Source organism: Pinus tabuliformis, chromosome 2_1 (genome assembly GCF_031772625.1).
Source record: "Pinus tabuliformis cultivar Carrire ecotype Pingquan chromosome 2_1, CPIR1, whole genome shotgun sequence".
NCBI lineage: Eukaryota > Viridiplantae > Streptophyta > Pinopsida > Pinales > Pinaceae > Pinus > Pinus tabuliformis.
The window spans coordinates 599,755,070-599,775,118 of record NC_142299.1 but is presented as its reverse complement, the minus strand read 5'-3'; the positions used below and the strand labels follow the sequence as shown (position 1 = coordinate 599,775,118).

The 20,049-nt window shown below is 41.6% G+C and overlaps 1 protein-coding gene across 1 annotated transcript; it reads right to left on the bottom strand.

Moving 5' to 3' along the window:
* Positions 1-5,219: 5,219 nt before the first annotated feature.
* Positions 5,220-5,738, bottom strand: LOC149201889 (uncharacterized). Its single transcript, XM_089401401.1, has one exon. It carries the CDS (start codon positions 5,736-5,738, stop codon positions 5,220-5,222), a length of 519 nt encoding a protein of 172 aa, XP_089257527.1.
* Positions 5,739-20,049: the final 14,311 nt, after the last annotated feature.

The window sequence follows — 20,049 nt, the reverse complement described above, 5'->3', positions numbered from 1 at the left end:
TGAGATTTCCTTTGGTACATCTCAGACATGTACCTTCATGCTCCTTTTGAATTCAGGCATCCCTATCGTCATCTTTCCATCGATGAATGCCACCCTGAAACCTTTGACTTCCATTGCCGAAATGGACACCTAGTTCTTCTTGCGATCAGGTACATAAAAGAGATTTTGTAAATGAATCGAGTTACCCTCCTACACCCTTTTCGGAATAGGTGGCATCAGCTGCACGTATAATCCCACGATTGTTTCCATCTCTACTAGATTCGAGAGAGCACCCTTCTATCCGATGAGGTGCCTTGAAGCACTACAATCAATAAGCCAGATTCCCAAAGAATCTGAAGGAGAGGGCCAATACAAGATAATGCTTCTTTATCTTATCAGAAACAACATTTGATTCTTCATACCTGGGGTTCCTTGCTTTCATTGAAGAGTCGGTTGTATCCTTGATGACCTGCATTACCTATCATTCCTCTGATCATTGAAGATGTCCCTGGAATGATTGTTATCATCATCAAGTGATGTGTCCCTGCCAGTCGGACACTCCTTCGCATAATGGTCAAACTGCCTTTCCTTCCATCCTTAGATCTGGACTTCCCATAGAAGTGATCTTTAGGTAGGCCATCAGAAGCTTCTGTTGCGCCACTCTGATTATATTCTCTGTTCCAACTTCACCCTCGGTGATTTTGAAGAGGGATGAGGAACCCATTGATTTTGTCCTTTCCCAACTGTCTTCGGTGATTGCTCTTTCACTCTTGCTTGGGCTTTGTCTTCACCTCAGCTCTGATACCATGTTAAGTTTAGGTATGGTCTATGCTTAGAGAAATTTATTTCAATTTTCACAGTTAGTTCAATATCCTTTCCAGATTAGCAATCAAATCAGCATTAAAGTAAACTGCAGATAAAACATAAACATAAATCGCAGAAGACAAGCCAAGACAAGAGGACACAAGATGTGGCGCTAGCCAGGGACAAACCCCAATGTGGGGAAACCCTTGATCAATTCTTCTTATATGTTCTTCAATAGTTCAGCAGAGAGAGAGAGATAGTACATTTACAACAGAAGTCAACACTTTGACTTATCTAGATAAGAGCATAGATCATCTCTAAGAAGATGATACATGAGATCAGTTGAAGACAAGCTACTTCAACTGATTCTCCAAGGTGACTCCTTCACCTATCATCGTGTTGCATCTCGTCATCATGTTGCACCTCACTGCGCTGCACCATGCTGCACCCATCATCACAATGTTGCATCTTGTCATGCTTCATCAATCATGACAGTACCCATCACTGTACTGCATCATGTACCCTCATGTGCCATTGCTGCACCTTGTTTTGCCACCATGTGCTTGTTGCACCTTGCTTACCATACTGTTGTCCCAATTGCTATTGTAGCACCATGTCTTGTTGCGATCCCAATGCTTACTGCTATCCATGTGCCTTTGCTGCCATGTCACAGTTGTCCCATGTATCTATACAACACTATGTACCTTGTTGTCCCATATATCTTGACAGCACTATGTACCTTGTTGTCCCATATATTAGCATTGATGTACTAGTTGCCTTGCTATCCCATGCATCTAAATATCAGTCCACAAACAACCCTCCATTCGCCGCATGCTACTGCTGATTTCAGACTAGGTTTTTGTGCATGTACTTGACTGGTTAGGGCACACCAACAAGCCTAACATATAGGGAGAATACCCCTATTTGCCTCGTTGTCCTTAGAGATGACTGCGGCCTAGTTAGGAGGTCCTTTCTCTCCCAACAGTTGTTGTAATAGTCCCTGACTACATCCCTATAAACAGAGATATACACCCCAATACCATTCATAAAACAATCATGAAACTCACCACTAGTTTGCGGCCTGATTTGCACGGTAAGACTGCTCCAATGTGTCACCTCAAGCCATCCTTCTTGCCTCATGCAATGACTAAGAGCTGCAGCTCTTCTTCTCTAAAATTTGCACCCAAAACAACCTACAAACTCGAACCTGCCTCAGCCTTCCTTGCTCCAAATTCGCACCTTAGGATTGCAGTAGGGCATCCAGCGTTAGGGTTGCTTCAGGTCTGCGTTAGGGCAGCCTTTAGGTCTGTGTTAGGGCAGCCTTCTATCTGCGTCTAGGGCAGCCTTCCATCTGTGTCTAGGGCAGCCTTCCATGTGTGTCTAGGGCAGCCTTCCATGTGTGTCTAGGGCAGCCTCTCTTCCTCCAACGTCTAGGGCTTCCACTCCTAGATTTCTCTTCCACTAAAACCCAAGACAAGTGGAGAGAAATCAAGATAGAAGTGTGTGTGAAATGACTCTCAAGTCATCTCCTTTTATACTAAAACGTTGAGCACATGTGGGGTTTATTTGGTTGTTGGCCGACCTTGACGAATTGTCTTATAACACAAATAAATTCATAACTCCATGAATACTTATTGGAATCGGATGATCTTTAGATCAATCCTACACCTCTCGATGAGAGGGATCCAAGAAAAATATCATCTGCCATAAATAAGATGACCCACATGGAGTTTGGCCCTAGTTGCCAATTTTAACACGTACTTCATCAAGCGATCCACCACCACATATATGCAGTCCTTGCCATGTACTGCAGCAGCCCGGTGATGAAATCCATTGATATGCTTTCCCATTTTCCCTCCGGAATGGGAAGCAATTGTAGCAGACCAGCGGGGTGTGTCTACTCTCCCTTGTTCTACTGGCATGTGTCACACTCCCTTATATGCCTAAGAACATCCTGCTTGAGGCCCTTCCATGCAAAGCGCTCCCAAATGGTCTGGTATGTCTTCGTAAACCCCCGGTGCCGTGCTAATGGTGAATCATGGGTAGCATTCAGAATATTCTCCCTCAGCAGGGAGTTAGGCACCAAGTAAATCCGGTCTCGGTAGTAGATCACCTCGTTCATCACCCAATACCATCATCCATCACCAACCCATCAAGGATCTCGCATGCAAACTTGTCCTTGGAGTACTTAACGAGTAACTGCGACCTCCAGTCCGGTGCAATGTTCATCAAGGACAAGGTGGCTGGTCTCCTGGACAACGCATCAGCAACTACATTGTGCTTCCCTTTTACATATTCGATGTCAAAGTCATATGCTTGTAGTTTGCTCACCCACTTTTGTTGCCTCTCTTGTAGCTATTTCTGCTCCAAAAACAACCTGAGGCTGTTGTGGTCGGTTTTGACCTTGACCCTGTTCCCCACCAAATATTGCCTGAACTTGACCAATGCATGCATGATGGCCAGCAGCTCCTTCTCATAGATGGAGTAGAGCAACTCATGGGGCAGTGACTTCCTGCTCTCAAACGCTATGGGGTGCCCCCTACATCAATACGACCCCCATGCCCACTCCTGATGCATCACACTCCAACACGAAAGGCTGAGTGAAATCAGGGAGTGCCAACACTGGACAGCTACTCATGACCTCCTTGAGGCGATCAAATGCCTCCTACGCTATAGTGGTCCACTCGAAAGCCCCCTTCTTTGTCAAATTTGTGAGGGGTGCAGCCAGCTGTGAGAAGCCCTTCACAAATTTCCTGTAATAGGTGCAAATGCCCACGAACCCCCTCAACTCGGTCACATTCCGGGGCTCTGGCCAATCCCGGATAGCTCTGATCTTCTCCTCATGCACTCTGACACCATCCTCCCCAATGATATGCCCAAGGTAGAGCATCTCAGTCAGCCCAAACTCGCACTTGGACAGTTTGGCATAGAACTGTTGCTCCTCCAGGATGCGCAGTATTGTCTCAAGGTGTTGTAAATGCTCCTCCCATGTCTGGTTGTAGATCAATATGTCATCAAAGAACACCAACACGAACTTCCTCAACTGCCCACGAAACACGTGGTTCATGCATGACTGGAATGTGGCAGGTGCGTTGGTCATCCCAAAGGGCATAACCAAGAACTCAAAGTGCCCATAGTGGCACCAGAATGTTGTCTTTGGGACATCTTGGTCCCTCACCCAGATCTGATGGTACCCCGACCTCAGATCAATCTTCGAGAAGAACTTCGCTCCCCTCAACTCGTCCATCAACTCATCTATACGGGGAATAGGGTAGCAGTTCTTCAACATTTTCTTGTTGAGAGCCCTGTAATCAATGCACATCTGTAAGGACCCGTCCTTCTTTTTCACCAGCACAACTGATGAAGCAAAAGGGCTAGAGTTGGGTCTAATGTGTCCTAGTGCCAATAGCTCATGGATGGCCCTCTCAATCTCATCCCGATAAGCCTTGGGATGTCGATAAGGGGTGGTGATGACGGCCTGCACCCCTGGCTCCAACTCAATGGTGTGCTCAAACCCCCTGTCAAGAGGTTGTCCCGGTGGTATGTCCCCAAACACCACTGGATACCTGTCAAGAATAGCCTGTATCTCCGGATGTGGTGGCTTGGGCTTTCCCCCAGCCTCTGAGATCCTCAACTCCACAGCCCACTCGATGTCTCCATGTCTCAAGTCAGCCTCCATCTTGTGGGTCGAGACAGTCTATGGGGGGTATGAGTGCATCCCCTGAAGCAACACGGTCTTGCCATCTGGCCCTACGAACTCCATCTCCAACTTCTACCAATCTGTCGAGACTCTACCCAATGTATAGAGCCACTGGACTCCCAACACAACGTTGGTGTCCAATACATCCACCACAAAGAAATGATATGTCATGGAGTAATTCCCCGTGGTCAATGTCAAAGTTGGCACATAGCAAGTGCACTGCATGGTCCTGTCCCCAGGCACAAGAACTGAGAATCCCTCGAACTCCTCAGTTGTGATGCCTCTCCTCTGAACCAGTTGTGCATCAATGAAGTTGTGGGTAGCCCCACTATCCACCAGTACAGAGACACACTGCCCCTGAAGAGTGCCTCAGATCCTCATAATCAAAAATTTGGGTACCCCTCGCAGCGATGCAAGTACCCCTCCAATAGGTGCGAAAGAAACTCCCTTTGCTAGTTGCGGTGGTGGTGGTGGCTCTCCTCATCCTCTTGTTGGTGTTGCGTTGTCATCTCCCGACATCTCAAAATAAGTCTCCTCCTCTGCATCATTGTCACAAAAGACCTCTATATAGTGGGCCTTGCCCGCTGCACATCTGTGCCCTGGTGCCCATGGCTCCTGACAAGTGAAGCACAGCTTCCTCCGCCTGAGGTCTCTCTTGTTCTCATCATCCAGCTGTGCACGACCCATATTGACTCCATGGTGGGGCCCTACTGTCCTTCGCCTTCGGCTGGAAACCCTATCTAGGGGGAAATGGTGCCCTTGTCCTGGGTAGGTCATCGAATAGGTCCCGGGCTTGCCCTACGGCATCCTGCAATGTAGTGGGTCTGTTGGACCTCACCAACCCACGCAATGGCTCTGCTAGCCCATCAATAAACATGAAAATCCTCCTAGACTCTAACAAGTTTGGGACCATCACTAACAAACGCAGAAACTCTGAGATGTAGGTTTCTGCACTCCCGGTCTGCCTGAGCTTAGTCAGCTCCCCAAAATACTCCTCTGGATCCTTCCTCTCAAACTGCTCCAACACCCTCCTGGTGAACTCATCATAGGCAATCACTCTAGCATGCCCCAACGTGGTCAATCCGTGGAACCACCAATCATGGGCTTCCCCTTCCAAGTGCAACGTGGCAATCTTGATTGCCTCACCCTCTGTCATTTGGTTCAGCTGGAAATAGACATCCAGCTTCTCAACCCAGGCCTTGGCCGAGCTCTTGGAGGACCCATCGAAAGTTGGGAGAAATAGCCTCCCCACCATGCGTTGCAAGTCTGTCCCCTACACATAACTTCCTCCATTTTGTCCCTTGGACTTGTTGTTGCCTTTCAGCTGACAGAAATCTTTGAAAGTAATGGCCCTCCCAAATTCCAACCCATAAGACTGATACTCTAGGATGTTGATTTGGGGTAGCATCAAATGTGCTTTAGGCCTCAAAATTTGCAGGAAGGCTTAGACACATGCATTCTCCAATACCCATAAATTGTTTTGGGAAATTCCACCGGGAGACAGTTTTAGTAAAATAATTAAATATTTTTAATGGGACCCTAAGTCTAAACTTAGGAAATTAAAATAATTAATGGGTATTAATCTAAACTGTGGGTGAAACTTCTAGAAGAAGGCAGAGATCAAGTCAAATGATCCTAACCATTGATTAGCATCTAATCTAGGTCGTTGATTGATCAACAAGAGGATTATAAGAGGAGGCTTGATGGGCACTTGGAGAACACACTAGAGGCAGATACTCAGTTACCTAAGTAAGATCAATTTTCTCACTGGTCGAAGTTCGGCAAGAGAAAATCAAATCAGAGGGAGAGTTACAGGTGAGAAAGGAAGAGAGGGCATCAGCATATTCAGAGAGTGCAAGGTAGCAAGACGCAGAGCAGGAACAGGGTGACGCAGAAAGAGGCAGCGCAAAGGCAGATTGACGCAGAGCCTGCGTGGGCAGCATGATGCTAGGCCAGTGTGAGAAGTTTGACGCAGAGGGATGCAGAAGGATTCCGGGGAAGAAGAAGTGCTTCACCTAGGTCAAAAATTTGTCAGGGAGCATCTGTAAAATTTCTCATTCCTATTTTTTTGGTTGTAATTTGTACATGAGAATTTGTTGAAGAATAGTAAAACCCTCATCTGCTGAACCGGTTTTCCCACATTGGGTTTTTTCGGGGCTGATTGTCCAAAAATAACTGTCATTGTGATTGTATTTGTGCCAATATTTTTCCTTAAATTTACTTTCTATAATGTTTTGATTGTGAAGGTTGCAGTAGAATATATTTCGATATTTGTTGTAAGAACACTGTGAATAACTTATTTCTGAGATAATAAGTAGAAGAAATAATATTAATCACTGCAATAGAATTTCTATTTAGAAATTTTCACATGGTATCAGAGCTAAAGGGAAGCAGAATGAAGAAGTAGGAAGACCCAACGTTGAAAGAAGGGAATTCGAAATTCCTGCAGGGGCTAATTCGAATTTCCAAGGGGCTTGTGCAGTTCAAAGCCAAGAAAATTAGATTTCGTGGGAAAACTCTCTCTAAGTGAGTCGACAGAGAGGTAAGTCTTTCCAATCGAAATTTTTCAGTGGTAGAAGGAACAATGCAGCAGAAAATTCAGCAAGGAGAGTTGTCTCAGGTGGGACACAATTTTTCCTGCAGCAGTTGTTGGGACAAGTTAGCGTCAAAAATTGGCACAATATGGATACTCAAAGTGTCTCAGATTTATCTACTAGATTAGATGAAGAATTCACATGCCTAGCAAATTCAGCGTCAGCAGATGTTTGGTACATTGATAGCGGGGCTTCAGCTCATATGACTGGAGTACGAGAACATTTCTCGAGCTATCAAGAAGAACAAATGGACTTCCAAATTACTATGGGAAACAGAACAAAATGTACTCCAGTAGGGAGAGGCACCATAGCATTTCAGACAGAAGCAGGGACCAGCATCCGAGCCACCAATGTTCTGCATGTGCCAGGATTAGGAATGAACTTGATTTCAGTGTCCCAGTTATAGGACAAGGGATATGATGTATACTTCATGGGAAAGAAAGTATACGTCAAGCATCCAAGTTGGAAGAAGAAAAGGAAAATTGGGATTCGAAGCAACAAGTTGTATAGATTGCAGCTTGAATCACCAATGGCACTGATAGGCAGCAACTATAATGGTGAGAAGGAGCGAAATGAATTATGGCACAGGCGAATGGGGCATTTACACCATGGAGCACTGAGGATGCTCAAAGAGACTGTTACAGGAGTACCAGTCCTTAGTAGTGAACATGATGACTTATGCAGAGGATGTGTGCTAGGGAAGTACGCTAAAGCAGCTTTTTCCAGAAGTAACAATAGAGCAGAATGTGTATTAGGATTAATACACTCAGATATCTGTGGTCCTATGTCCACAAGAGCTCTTAGTGGTGGCAAATACTTCATCACCTTTATCGATGATCACTCCAGAAAAACCTGGATCTATTTCTTAAAGACCAAGGATGAGATCTTTGATCGTTTCCGAGAATTTAAAGCTCTTGTTGAAAATATGACAGGGAAAAAGATAAAGGTATAGCATTCAAATAATGGTGGAGAATATACTGACAAAGACTTCACAGATTTCTGCGCAAAGGAGGGCAACAAAAGAGAGTGGACAGCTCCATATAATACGGAGCAGAATTGAGTAGCAGAACGGAAAGACAGAACTATTGTAGGGGCAGCCAAAGCTATGTTCTATGATCAGGATCTACCTAGGTATCTATGAGCAGAAGCTTGCAACACAACAATGTATATCCAAAATAAAACTCCTCATAGAGCATTGGGGAAGAAAACGCCCGAGGGAGTCTTCAAATGGAAGAAGCCAGAAGTCAGTCATCTCAGGATATTCGAAAGTGTGGCTTATTGTCACATTCCAAACGAGAAGCAAGTAAACTAGATCAGACTGCAGAAAAGGGGTATCTCGTAGGATATAGCGAGACCTCAAAGGCATACAGAATCTACATCCCTATCAGCAAGAAGATTGTAGTAAGACGAGATGCAAAGTTCATGGAGGACAAAGCTTTCAGGAAATATCATGAGATGCTTGCAGAGGATTAGTCAGGAGATGTTCCATTAGTCCAAGAGAAGCAGGGGCAGCAAGGAGGACAGGTAGGGGGACAAACACCTGGATCAAGTACAATGACCAATACCAGTATCTCCTCAGAAGAGGAAATGCAAATAGTTCTCAGCAAATGGAACAGAAGGATCAGGAGGAGTTGATTGAGCCTCCCACCACCAGTGGTAGAACCAGCAACGAAGTACAGCAAACAATAAGGGACGCAGAGAAGTTTGTTGGAGCTCCTAGAACCGAGAAAAGGCAACGTAGACAACCTGATAGATACCAGGCATTGGTAGCTCAGGTTGAAGAACTCTATAGCTTTCAGGAAGCTGTTCAACACCAAGTATGGGTGGATGCCATGGTGGAAGAATACAACTCCATCATGACGAATGATGTTTGGGAAGTAGTACCTAGACTAGAAGATAGATCAGCAGTAGGATCACGATGGATCTACAAGATCAGGTATGTTGCAGATGGCTAGAAAGAATTGGGCTGTCTCAACCTTTAACCTAGTGTAACTATTTCAGACCACTTGAACTGGAAGTTAGCCCTTCCAATCTGAGAGGGCTCTCTCAAATGTTTATCAAATTTACTTGAAACAATTCAAACAACAAATGACTAACTCTGATCTCTCTTTTTTTGTGGTTTTGTAGGTGAAGAAAAATGTGATGACTGCCACCATTGGGCATGGAGTCAAATTAAAACAAATTATGGCCAACAACAGTGTTTGATGGAAGTTGAGGCATCTATAGCTTTGAAACTGATATCAAATTAACATCCACAATCATACATAGTAAATGAAGGAAATTGGAGCAGTTTGACAAGATTTCCAAGTAATCAAGATACTATGTAAAACAAAAAACAACATGGTAAGAACATATGAAAGCCATGACATGAATCTCAGGTACAAAAACAGAGTTGCTGCAAATTTTCTATTAAAAGGATCAAAAGATTACATAAGGTTAGTTCTTCACATTATCCATCAACCCTTCTCAAAGTTGAAAAGCTAACTATTTATAGAGAAAATATCTCTTTACATTAACTTGCCACCTGGGCCAAATTCGATCCACTATCTAAGAGACCTATTCCTATTTTTCTTCTAACTAACAGAGTCCTCATAGGGTTTTTTGTTTTACATAGTTGGAATTCAACTAGGACTACTAGCTTTTAAAACTCTAACAACTTTCTGTTGATGAGGATAATCGAGCCCAACTACTTGCTGGATTTGTTGGCGTGTCATTACACCTTCAACCTGTTGATATGAATAAATTTCCTTTTTGTTGACTATCCTAATGAGCTGGCTATTATGCTGATGTGGCTATGTGCTGACTTGGCATGCTGAAAAATAGGAGTTTTGCATGATGAAGTGGACACCCTTTATGATCTGTAATCCATCTGGAGCTTGGATGTCTGATATTCAAAATCTTCAAAAAGGCAGAAAAACAGAGTTTTTATGATTTCGTAGCAAAAAACAGAGTCTTTAGCAATTTTGTAACAAACTTTGGTAGCAACTTCAAAAAACACCCCTATGTTAGTCTCTCTCTGCTAGTTCTGAGGTCTTCTTTGATGTTTGTAAGCATATACCTTTAGAACTATCTTTGCTGAGTTTTAGACCAGCCTTAACCTCCATGGAAAGTTACAGCAGTTTCGTAGCAAATTCTCAGCTTCATTATGGGGAGTTGCTATGAAAGTTCCAAAATTCTGAGTTTTTCTAATTTTCATGATTCTTAATGCCTCCTTATTACTCCTAATACCATGTTGACTATATATAAGGTTGAGTTTACTGGTTTAGGTATAGTGAAGACAAAATTGAGAATTTTACCATATCATGGAGTAGCACCTACTTCAACAATGATCTTGAGGTTTTTCTTTTTGAGTTCAACCTGGATCATTTCAATTTGAGTTTCCAGTGTTGTGACTTGTCCCTATAAGCTTTTCCTATCTGCCTGTAACCAACTATTCCTTTTATACATATGCTCCAACATTTTGTGCAAAGGCAGAGTCCTCCTTATCATCTTTTTAGATTTGTCTGCAATTTCATCATAAAAATCTATCTGTTTTAACACTTCATTTTGGTATTCATCAAACTCAAGTTTGGTCTTGATAACTTCTTGTCTGGCTTCCCTTAATTGTTCTTGTAGAAGTTTAGAACCTCTATTTCACTTTTTTCTTAAACAACTTCCTTGCCTTTCTTTTTCTTTGCTGGCTTCTTTGATGGTTCTGTTTTGTCCAATGGTACTTCAGGTATCTCCTCAACTTGCTGCATTGATCTTGTGACAAGTTTCCTTGGCCTAAAAATGAAACCATGTTCTTCTTGAGTAAAGTCTAATTTCTTAGCTCTCTTGCTTTTCTTCTTGGTTTCAATTTGGGTCACTTCTATAGGCTGCTCAACTAGGCTTTCTTCAATGTCTATAGCTTCTAGAATATCAGTCAGCTTGCCCTTCTTTGTACTCTGTTCTCTACTCTGTCTTCTGGTCATCCTCCTTTTAGTGCTTGTGGAAGCTTCAATTACAGGCTGCTCTGCCACTGGTTGTTGCTCTTTTCTAGGGGTCGTGGATTTAGATTTAGGAGTTCTCCTAGAGGGGGTAGCAACATCTAATTCATATCCACTTAAGAACAAAAAGGTAAGCCAATCTCTGTTCAATCTATTTAACTCTTCAACCACTAACTATTTAATAAGACCACGATGAAAAACGGAGGTATTGCTTGTGTCTGGTTTAGCTTGAACCTTGTCAGCCATTTTCCCTAGACTTCTGAAGAGATAGAAAGGGATATCTAAGGGTTGTTTACCTGTGAAGTGGAGCAGCAATCTAAAGTGGTACTGGTAGACCATATGGAACCTTCCTTCACATGTAAAATATTTTTGAATAACCATCAGCAACTTGGAATAATGCTCCTTAAGGCAAGTTCTAGAGATGCCCACTGTCATATCAATCCCTCGATGTTCTTCCTTCAAAAATTCATCACAATTCTGTAGCTAGAACTTCTGGACTTTAAACCATGTCTCCCCTGACCTTGGGATTTCAGTAGCATGGGAAATGGTGTCTGGAGAGACATTCAAACTCAAGATGCCAACCTTCGTGCCAATCCCTGTGAAATTGATGGCAAAGTCTTTAGTGATTTGCGCATGAAAACCCTACAATTTTTGGCAAAATTGTAGACATCCCACGTTGGCAAATGACTGTACAAAAGTTGGGTCTTCTTCAAGCAATTTCATATATGTGGGCTCATAACACACTACAACACCTCCTTTGTATTGTTTTCTAGTTGCCATGCTTATCAACATGTCAGGAGTTGCTTGTGAGTTGCTTCCTCTTCACCTGCAAACCAATTTGAGAACACCTAGACCACAGCTAGACTCTTTTTGACAGCGCAAAACCCTATTCAACGACAGCACTTGTGAACTTTTGATAGCAGCAGATGGTATAAAGAGGAAAAGGAGAGGTAAGGGTGAATGAAAAGAAGTGGAGGACATGAGAATAAAGGTGTATTATGACTCAGTACAACTCTGACATCACTAACAATCATTTAAAATAAAACCGTTACACAGCAACGGACTTTCGTAGCGAAGTGTTAGGATGGACCGTTTTGCTACGGAACTGTCAGGGACTTTCATAGCGAATTCTAGGTTTGCTGAACTGGAGTTGCTGCAAAAGTTTGTAAAACTGACAGACAAGTCAATTATGAAACGATGACCTCAAAACAAATGGAATTATGACCTTTTCTCTTTTAAGATGACTCTATCAAACACTAAATGTACCATATGACAGCTTTCACATGAACCTAAACATAAAAACCCTATCTAAGATGACTAATCAAATTAAAAATTATTTCTAGGGGTTATCATGGAGAACAAATTCATTCTGACATGTTCCCTCTTGAAACTGAACATTCTTAGAAATACTTTCACTGAATGACACATGAGACTTTAGCTATAGCAAGATGGTTGATCAAATGCAGGGAACTTGTCCATCTTTGGTTGTTAGATAAAATAAATTTGAAAAACGTTATAAATATTGTATAAATCTATAAGCTCCATAACACAATGCATGTTTTGTTTCATTGTATGAGGTCATAGAACACCGAGGATGGTGTTTCCCTCAAGGGGGAGGGTTGTAATGACCATGGTCATGTGGTAAACAGGTGCACATTGTGTAAATATTACCCTAGTAACCTCATATCATTATGATATTGTATATATTTTGTTACATTCAGAAATACATGTTGAAATTGCATTCGCATGGTTATGGTAAACACCTTAGTTATCCCTGTATACATACTAGAGATAATAGATACACTATGTCTATGAATAAAATAATAAATGGATTCTAAATAAGAGCTTAACCACTAACATAATGGTCTTTCCTTAAGGGGCGACACAACTTTAAATACATTAGGTGGGACCTCAACAACAATAACCTAAAGTTGAACTATACTAAATATTCAAAGTTGGAATACACATAATTCTCGGTATGTATAGTGCACAGTTATAAGGTGTAACGAATTTTGGTCATGGAGAGGGGAATTGAACACCGAGACCTAGTAAACCAGGGGTGGTCACAGGCATTGGAGGGAGAGGACTGAACGCAACCAACAATGGCTGGCAAATAGTTCACAACTTCACAACCATGAACAAGATTCTTTCCCTCCCACACAACTTTCCAACCTGGGAAGAGGGCAAATGGCAGAGAGAGGGAGAAAGAGGGGAGGCCAAATGGCATGAAAGGGGGTGGCCAAAGGAAACGGTTTGCTAGCGACGAGTCAGGAACGATAGGGGGCCATATAAGGTTGGGCCAAAAGGGCAAGGCCTAACTAACTAGAAGGATGGTGCGAGCAGAAGAATACAAGGGGAAGGAGAGGGAACGGAGTGGGAATGGAGGGCAGAGGAAAGAACATAGGGAGGAATACAAAAGAGTGAGAAGAAATCAAGGGACTGAATCAAGTGTGCTGATGGAAAAGCTCAGGTCTGGACAGCAGTGGGATATAACTACAATACTTGGAACATTGTAGCACCAGAGGTGACTTAGACCCGTTCTAGTTCTCGCTGGATATTTTTTAGTTCATTGAAAACGAATAAATCCCTAGGGTAAAGATCAACGAAGGTGTATGATTTGATAAAGGAAACCCTGCCTGCAATTTCAATTGCTTCTATTATTCTTACTATTGTGTGTCCTATTTGTGGCACTGACATTGTTGTGTTTACATAAGGAGGCTAGAACCCTTAATCTCTGTGTGGGGAATGATCCTCCAACAATGCCAATGAGTGGATTTTTCTTTACATCCTAGCATGCCACTACTTGGATGGAATTATTCCTACTGGGGCAGAAAGCTTGAAGCCATTATTTGATAGAGAATGACAGATTGTTTTATGTTTCATAACAGTGTGAAATTCATTTCTGATAAGAAACAATTGGAATAGTTTTCATGTTCCATAACAGGGTAATATAACTTTAGAACCCTTCGCATTTCATTAAGCATGGCTATTGTTGGGTTATATAGGGTTGCTAATTAAATAGAAGGGTGGAGGTGTGGAACCAAAACCTCTAAAATCCCTCATGGTTGTTGGGTGGAGGAAAATCTCCTCTAGAATCCCAGAATATGTCTGCATGCTGAATCCGGAATGGTAGAGGTGTGGGAACAAAGCCTCTAGAATCCCTCATGGCTGTTGGGCGGAGGAATATCTCCTCTGGAATCCCGGAATATGTATGCAGGCTAAATCCAAAAGGGTGGAAGTGTGGGAACAAAACCTCTGGAATCCGTCATGGTTGTTGGGTGGAGGAAGATATCCTCTGGAATCCTGAAATATGTCTGCAAGTTGAATCCAAAAGGGTGGAGGAGGTGTGGAAACAAACTCCTCTAGAACCCCTCATGGTTGTTGGGTGGAGGAAGATCTCCTTTGGAATCTCGGATTATGTCTGCAAGCTGAACCCAAAAGGGTGGAGGTGTGGAAACAAAACCTCTGGAATCCTTCATGGCTCAGTGGGACATGTTTCTCATGCTCGGGGGTGACAACTGCATTACTAGCAATTTGTCTGCGGATGGGAGGAGAGTTGTGAGCTTGGTCCCATTGCCCAGTCCAAGTCACACATTGATGAGTGTTTTATGGGCTATGTTACCCCAATTAATCCTGTGTTGTTCCTAACATACCTAATTGCACCAGGACAAAAGATTTCATATCTGGTGCAGATGTGAAATGTTATGGCCCCCTTGGAAGGTGGATCGTGTAACTCAGTGGCCATTGATTTTGAAGGGCTTATGAGATGGTTCTTGCAAATCATGCCCCTTCATACTGGTTCACATCAAAAGAATAGATGACAGGTAAGCAAGGAAATGCCATTATAGATAATAGTTTAGTATCAATGTCATGTACAGATCATAGGCAGCTTCACAGAAAAAGTCACAGCTCAGTTAGCAACAGCACATGTAATGAAAATATCGTGTGTGTAATGAACATCAGTGATGAATAGTAATGGATATATGTGACACTGTTTTTCTCTCTCCCTTGTGTCTGTCCTATATTCCGTTGTCTGAAATATACAATTTCACAATCTAACATGATGTCAAAGTTAGGAAATTAACTACGTTGTGCAGCAGAGGGCTCACTTGCAATTGCTTTTTGGTGCCCATCTGAGATCGTTGTTTACTTGAGCTGTAAAGGTGACAAAAATTAGAGGACCTAAAAAAAACATTTAGGGGGTGTGTTACAGATAGATTCAGCATCAAAGGAGCCCTAGTACACAATATTGAAAGGACGCTTATATGAAATGTTGTTGCAGCCCTGATAATGTTACTAGAAATATTATAAACTCCATGATCAGGTCATGCTAGAGTTGTTGTTGCTTGGACTTGCAGAGTGAAGGTTATATTAAGCATAAAGCTGGGAAATTTATATCAGTTTATGTTATTACCAAAATACATAGCATTTTTCCAGCATGTTTGTAGTCTTGTATCTAGGCCAGAAATGATTACAATCTATTTTTCCATCAGAACAAGTGATAGCTACCGAAAATGATCATGCCATACTAGATAAGATAAGGTAATTATATTAATGGCCAATGAATGACAACAAGGGTAGGTCAATGGGACTCAATGTGTAAAAGGTAGCATTGGTGTGTCTATGTGAGATTAAGGACATTTTTCTAATTCTAGCTTTCAGCCAAAAGGAAGCTGGACAAGTTTTTTTTGCAAGTCAACTTGAGTCATGGGATAGGCTTATTGAGTTAACACTTGTGTTCAAACTCACTAAATTTCATCAAAACTTCACATGCCTATATTACCAACTTAATGTGTAGGTAGTCTTGTATCTAGGCCAGAAATGATTACAACCTATTTTTCCATCAGAACAAGTGATAGCTACCAGAAATGATCATACCATACTAGATAAGATAAGATAGGATAATTATATTAATGGCCAATGAAGGACCACAAGAGTAGGTCAATGGGACTCAATGTGTAAAAGGTAGCATTAGTGTGTCTATGTGAGATTAAGGACATTTTGCTGATTCTAGCTTTCAGCGAAAAGGAAACTGGACTAGTTTTTTTTGCAAGTCAACTTGAGTCATGGGATAGGCTTATTGAGTTAACACTTGTGTTCAAACTCACTAAATTGCATCAAAACTTCACATGCCTATATTACCAACTTAATGGGTAGTAGCAAGAGAGGTTGAAGTTTTTTCACCATTTACCATTTTACTTAATGTTTTGAACTGCATGTGGGAGTTTCCAATTGTCAAAGGATTTGGAGTGCATTTGTAGAGTAGAATTTTTTTCATTGGAGCCATATACACAGATAGACTCAGCATAAAAGGAGCCCTAGTATACAATATTGGAAGGACGCTTATATTGAAATGTTGTTGCAGCCCTGATAATGATACTAGAAATATTATGAACTCCATGATCAGGTCATGGTGGAGTTGTTGATGCTTGGACTTGCAGAGTGAAGGATATCTTAAGCATAAAGCTAAGAAATTTATCAGTTTATGTTGTTACCAAAATACATGAGCAAGCCAAATTTAATGCTATTTATGATAGTTTCAAACATTTTATGATGAAGTTCCACATAACGGCTAGCATTTATGAAATTCAAGGAGTTTTTCCAGCATGTTTGTAGTCTTGTATCTAGGCCAGAAATTATTACAAATTGGGTTATCTTCATAGGCAAAGATTCATGAATAGATCTTACAACCTATTTTTCCATCAGAAAAAGTAATAGCTACAGGAAATTATCGTACCATACTAGATAAGATACGATAATTATATTAATGGCCAATGAATGACCACAAGGGTAGGTCAATGGGGCTCAATGTGTAAGGTAACTCTAGAGGAGTCCTTAAGATACGTCTTACAAAATTAAAAAAAAATGGAACAGTTGATGCAACACAAAAGCTTGCCATCAACATGTCAAAATATGGGAAAGAGGAGTTACAGAGTTGGCCTCTAAGTTTGGCAACAACCCAATTCTACTGTACTTGATTACATATCATGAACCCCCTTCAGGGAGTCGTTATTTCATGTCAACATACTCAATGCTTCTAAAATAGAAGAAACAATTCAAAATTCACTCTCAAACCTTAAAGCCTAAAAGCATTATTAAGCAAGGTAGTTGATCACTAAACTTACCTTTGAACCATCTGCACTACATTGTCTGAATCATTTACTGCAGCAGTGATATGGACATTAGATCTCTTACAGCCTCCCTTCGCTGGACAAATTCAATAGAAAACTTCCCACAGACCAACCACTATCCCGAACCTGTAAAACAAACCGCTGAGTCATCTGTACCTTAAAGCCTAAAAACATTATTAAGCAAGGTAGTTGATCACTAAACTTACCTTTGAACCATCTGCACTACATTGTCTGGATCATTTACTGCAGCAGTGATATGGACATTAGATCTCTTACAGCCTCCCTTCGCCGGACAAATTCAATAGAAAACCTCCCACAGACCAACCACTATCCCGAACCTGGAAAACAAACCGCTGAGTCATCTGTTCTAAGTTCGAGTTGGGTTTCTATTTCTAGATGCAATATAGTTATGGAAGTGCAGTGAAAGGATTTTGAAATTAGAGTAAAGAGATTATTTCAGAATGTGGATCCTAAATATGAACATTGCAGTGGAATTTCCTATAAAACTCTAAACACAAACAAGTTTGTTTTTCATTCAATCTAACTTCGAGAGACCAAAAAAATTAGTGTGTAAATACCTTGCTGAAATTAAGAACTGCTGAAACTATGAAAATTCTTCGCTGCAGAAATCTGCAACGCTGAAATTCATTGGATGATAGCTCCCGGGCCGTACCTTGCTGAAACTATGGAAATTCCTCGCTGCAGAAATCTGCAGCGCTGAAATTCATTGTATGTCAGCTCCTTCCTGGTTATGAAAATTTAAACCATCATAAAAAATTACAAAAAGGGGATGAAAATTAATGGAAGGCACGACTCTTTTCAATAAATAAAAACATTACAAAAAGGGGATGAATTAAAAATAATGGAAGACATGTGTGTAACTCACACTGTAAAGGCATCATTTAACCATCAACAGTCACTCCATATTCTTCTCTGCCACAGAGTCTGCTCTCTCTCTCAGACTCACAGACATGAACATCACAATCACAAACACATCACATTGACACACTACGCTACACAAACACAAACACATCACATTAACACATTAACACGGTGCTCTCCACAAATACATATACATCACACACATATACATCACATTCGCAGACATATACATCACATTGACAGACAGCGCCTCCACAAACACATCACAATGACAGAGTAGAGAAAGAGAGAGCCTCTCTTGTAGCATTCTCCTTCTCTGTTAGAGCATGGTGTGCAAGATAGGCTTCCGATAAGCTTCTGTGTTAGAGCATGGTATGGAGGAACACAACATTCCAGGCAGGAGTCGAATCTGGTTGTGGACCAATTATATAGCCGCATTAAACTCACGCTATTCACTTGTCAGGTCAAGAACAACTTTGAATCAGGGAGGGTATGCTAAGAAGCAATAGAAAATAGTAAATAGCATGATGAATATACCTGATTTACCCCGCACCAAATGTGATTTACCCGGCATCAAGGGTGATCTGCTCGCTGCAGCTTTGAATCAATAAATAAACTGGGAACGGATGTAGTCAAGCATCTTCAAACTATCACACCACCTCTCTCTCCAGATGCCTGCAATAACCCTCAAAACATGCACACTCAACTGCAACTTGAAACCCATCAGAAATAAGAATTCCATCTCCATTCTATTTATTTCTTAGCTGCCCACGCCTCCTACTCTCGCGTAATAGGATCTCCTATAATTTCTGTTCACAAAATCAAAACCGGTATTAAAATCTTGAGACTGATGAAAGTAATGGGATTCATAAAAACTGCAGAAAAATAGGAAACAGAGAACGCAGATGGTAATTAAAGTATTGAATTCAAGAATTCGCTTACTGGTCTTCGAGGAACATGACGGAAGTGATGAGCAGCCTATGACAGAAGTAATGCATAATTGCTGATGGAATTGAATGAGGCGGTCTATGTAAGCATAGGTTAAAATATTTCAAAATCCTCCCCAGTCCTCTCTAGATGCCGCTCTATGGAGAGGTCTGACACCTGCACACCGTCGAACACGCGGTATTGGGAGGCAAAGAGGTGGGGCTGTAAGAATTCCATCTCCATTCTATTTATTTCTTCGCTGCTCACGCCTCCTACCCTCGCGTAATACGAATTCCTATCATTTCTGTTCACAAAATCAAAACCGATATTAAAATCTTGAGACTGATGAAAATAATGGGATTTATAAAAACTGCTGAAAAACAGGAAATAGAGAACGTAGATGGTAATTAAAGTATTGAATTCGAGAATTCGCTTACAGGTCTTCGAGGAACTTGGAGGCGACCATGACGGTGGGGATGAGCAGCCTGTGGACGTTCACAGAAGTAATGCGGAATTGCTGATGGAATTGAATGAGGCGGTCGATGCAAGCATAGGTTAGCATACTTCAAAATCCTCTCCAGACCTCTCCAGCCGCCGCTCTATAGAGATGTCTGCCACCTGCCCCTGTAACATCCCTTTTAGAACAGCATTGCTTTATTTACAAAGATATGTAGAATGCGAAGGGTACTGCCCTGCTGGCGAAGATAGTGGAGTTCTGGAACTCTCCAAGTGGAGCGACCAGCATTTCAGGGTGGTTCTCACGCCTGTCCGAATCCTTTCTTACAGGCATAAGAGCCAAAGCTTAGAGAGTAATAGCAGTAGATGCATGTTTTAAGGCGCAACAAAAGCAAGCACAACAAAGGCAACACCTGTTCCAAATTTGCCTGATCACGATCAGACAGAACTGAAAAACTCCACAAAATTCAAATTTAAAACTTAAATTTAATTCCATCTTTTAATCGGATCTTTTAAGTCATCATTAATATTTTAATACAATCTTTTAATTAAAGATTAATATTTTGAATTAACTTATTTTGCATGTTTTAAAGCAAACCAAAAGAAAC

Coding starts and splice junctions, on each gene's coding strand:
- LOC149201889 (XM_089401401.1), bottom strand. CDS start 5,738: ATGGTGGGGAGGCTATTTCTCCCAACTTTCGATGGGTCCTCCAAGAGC.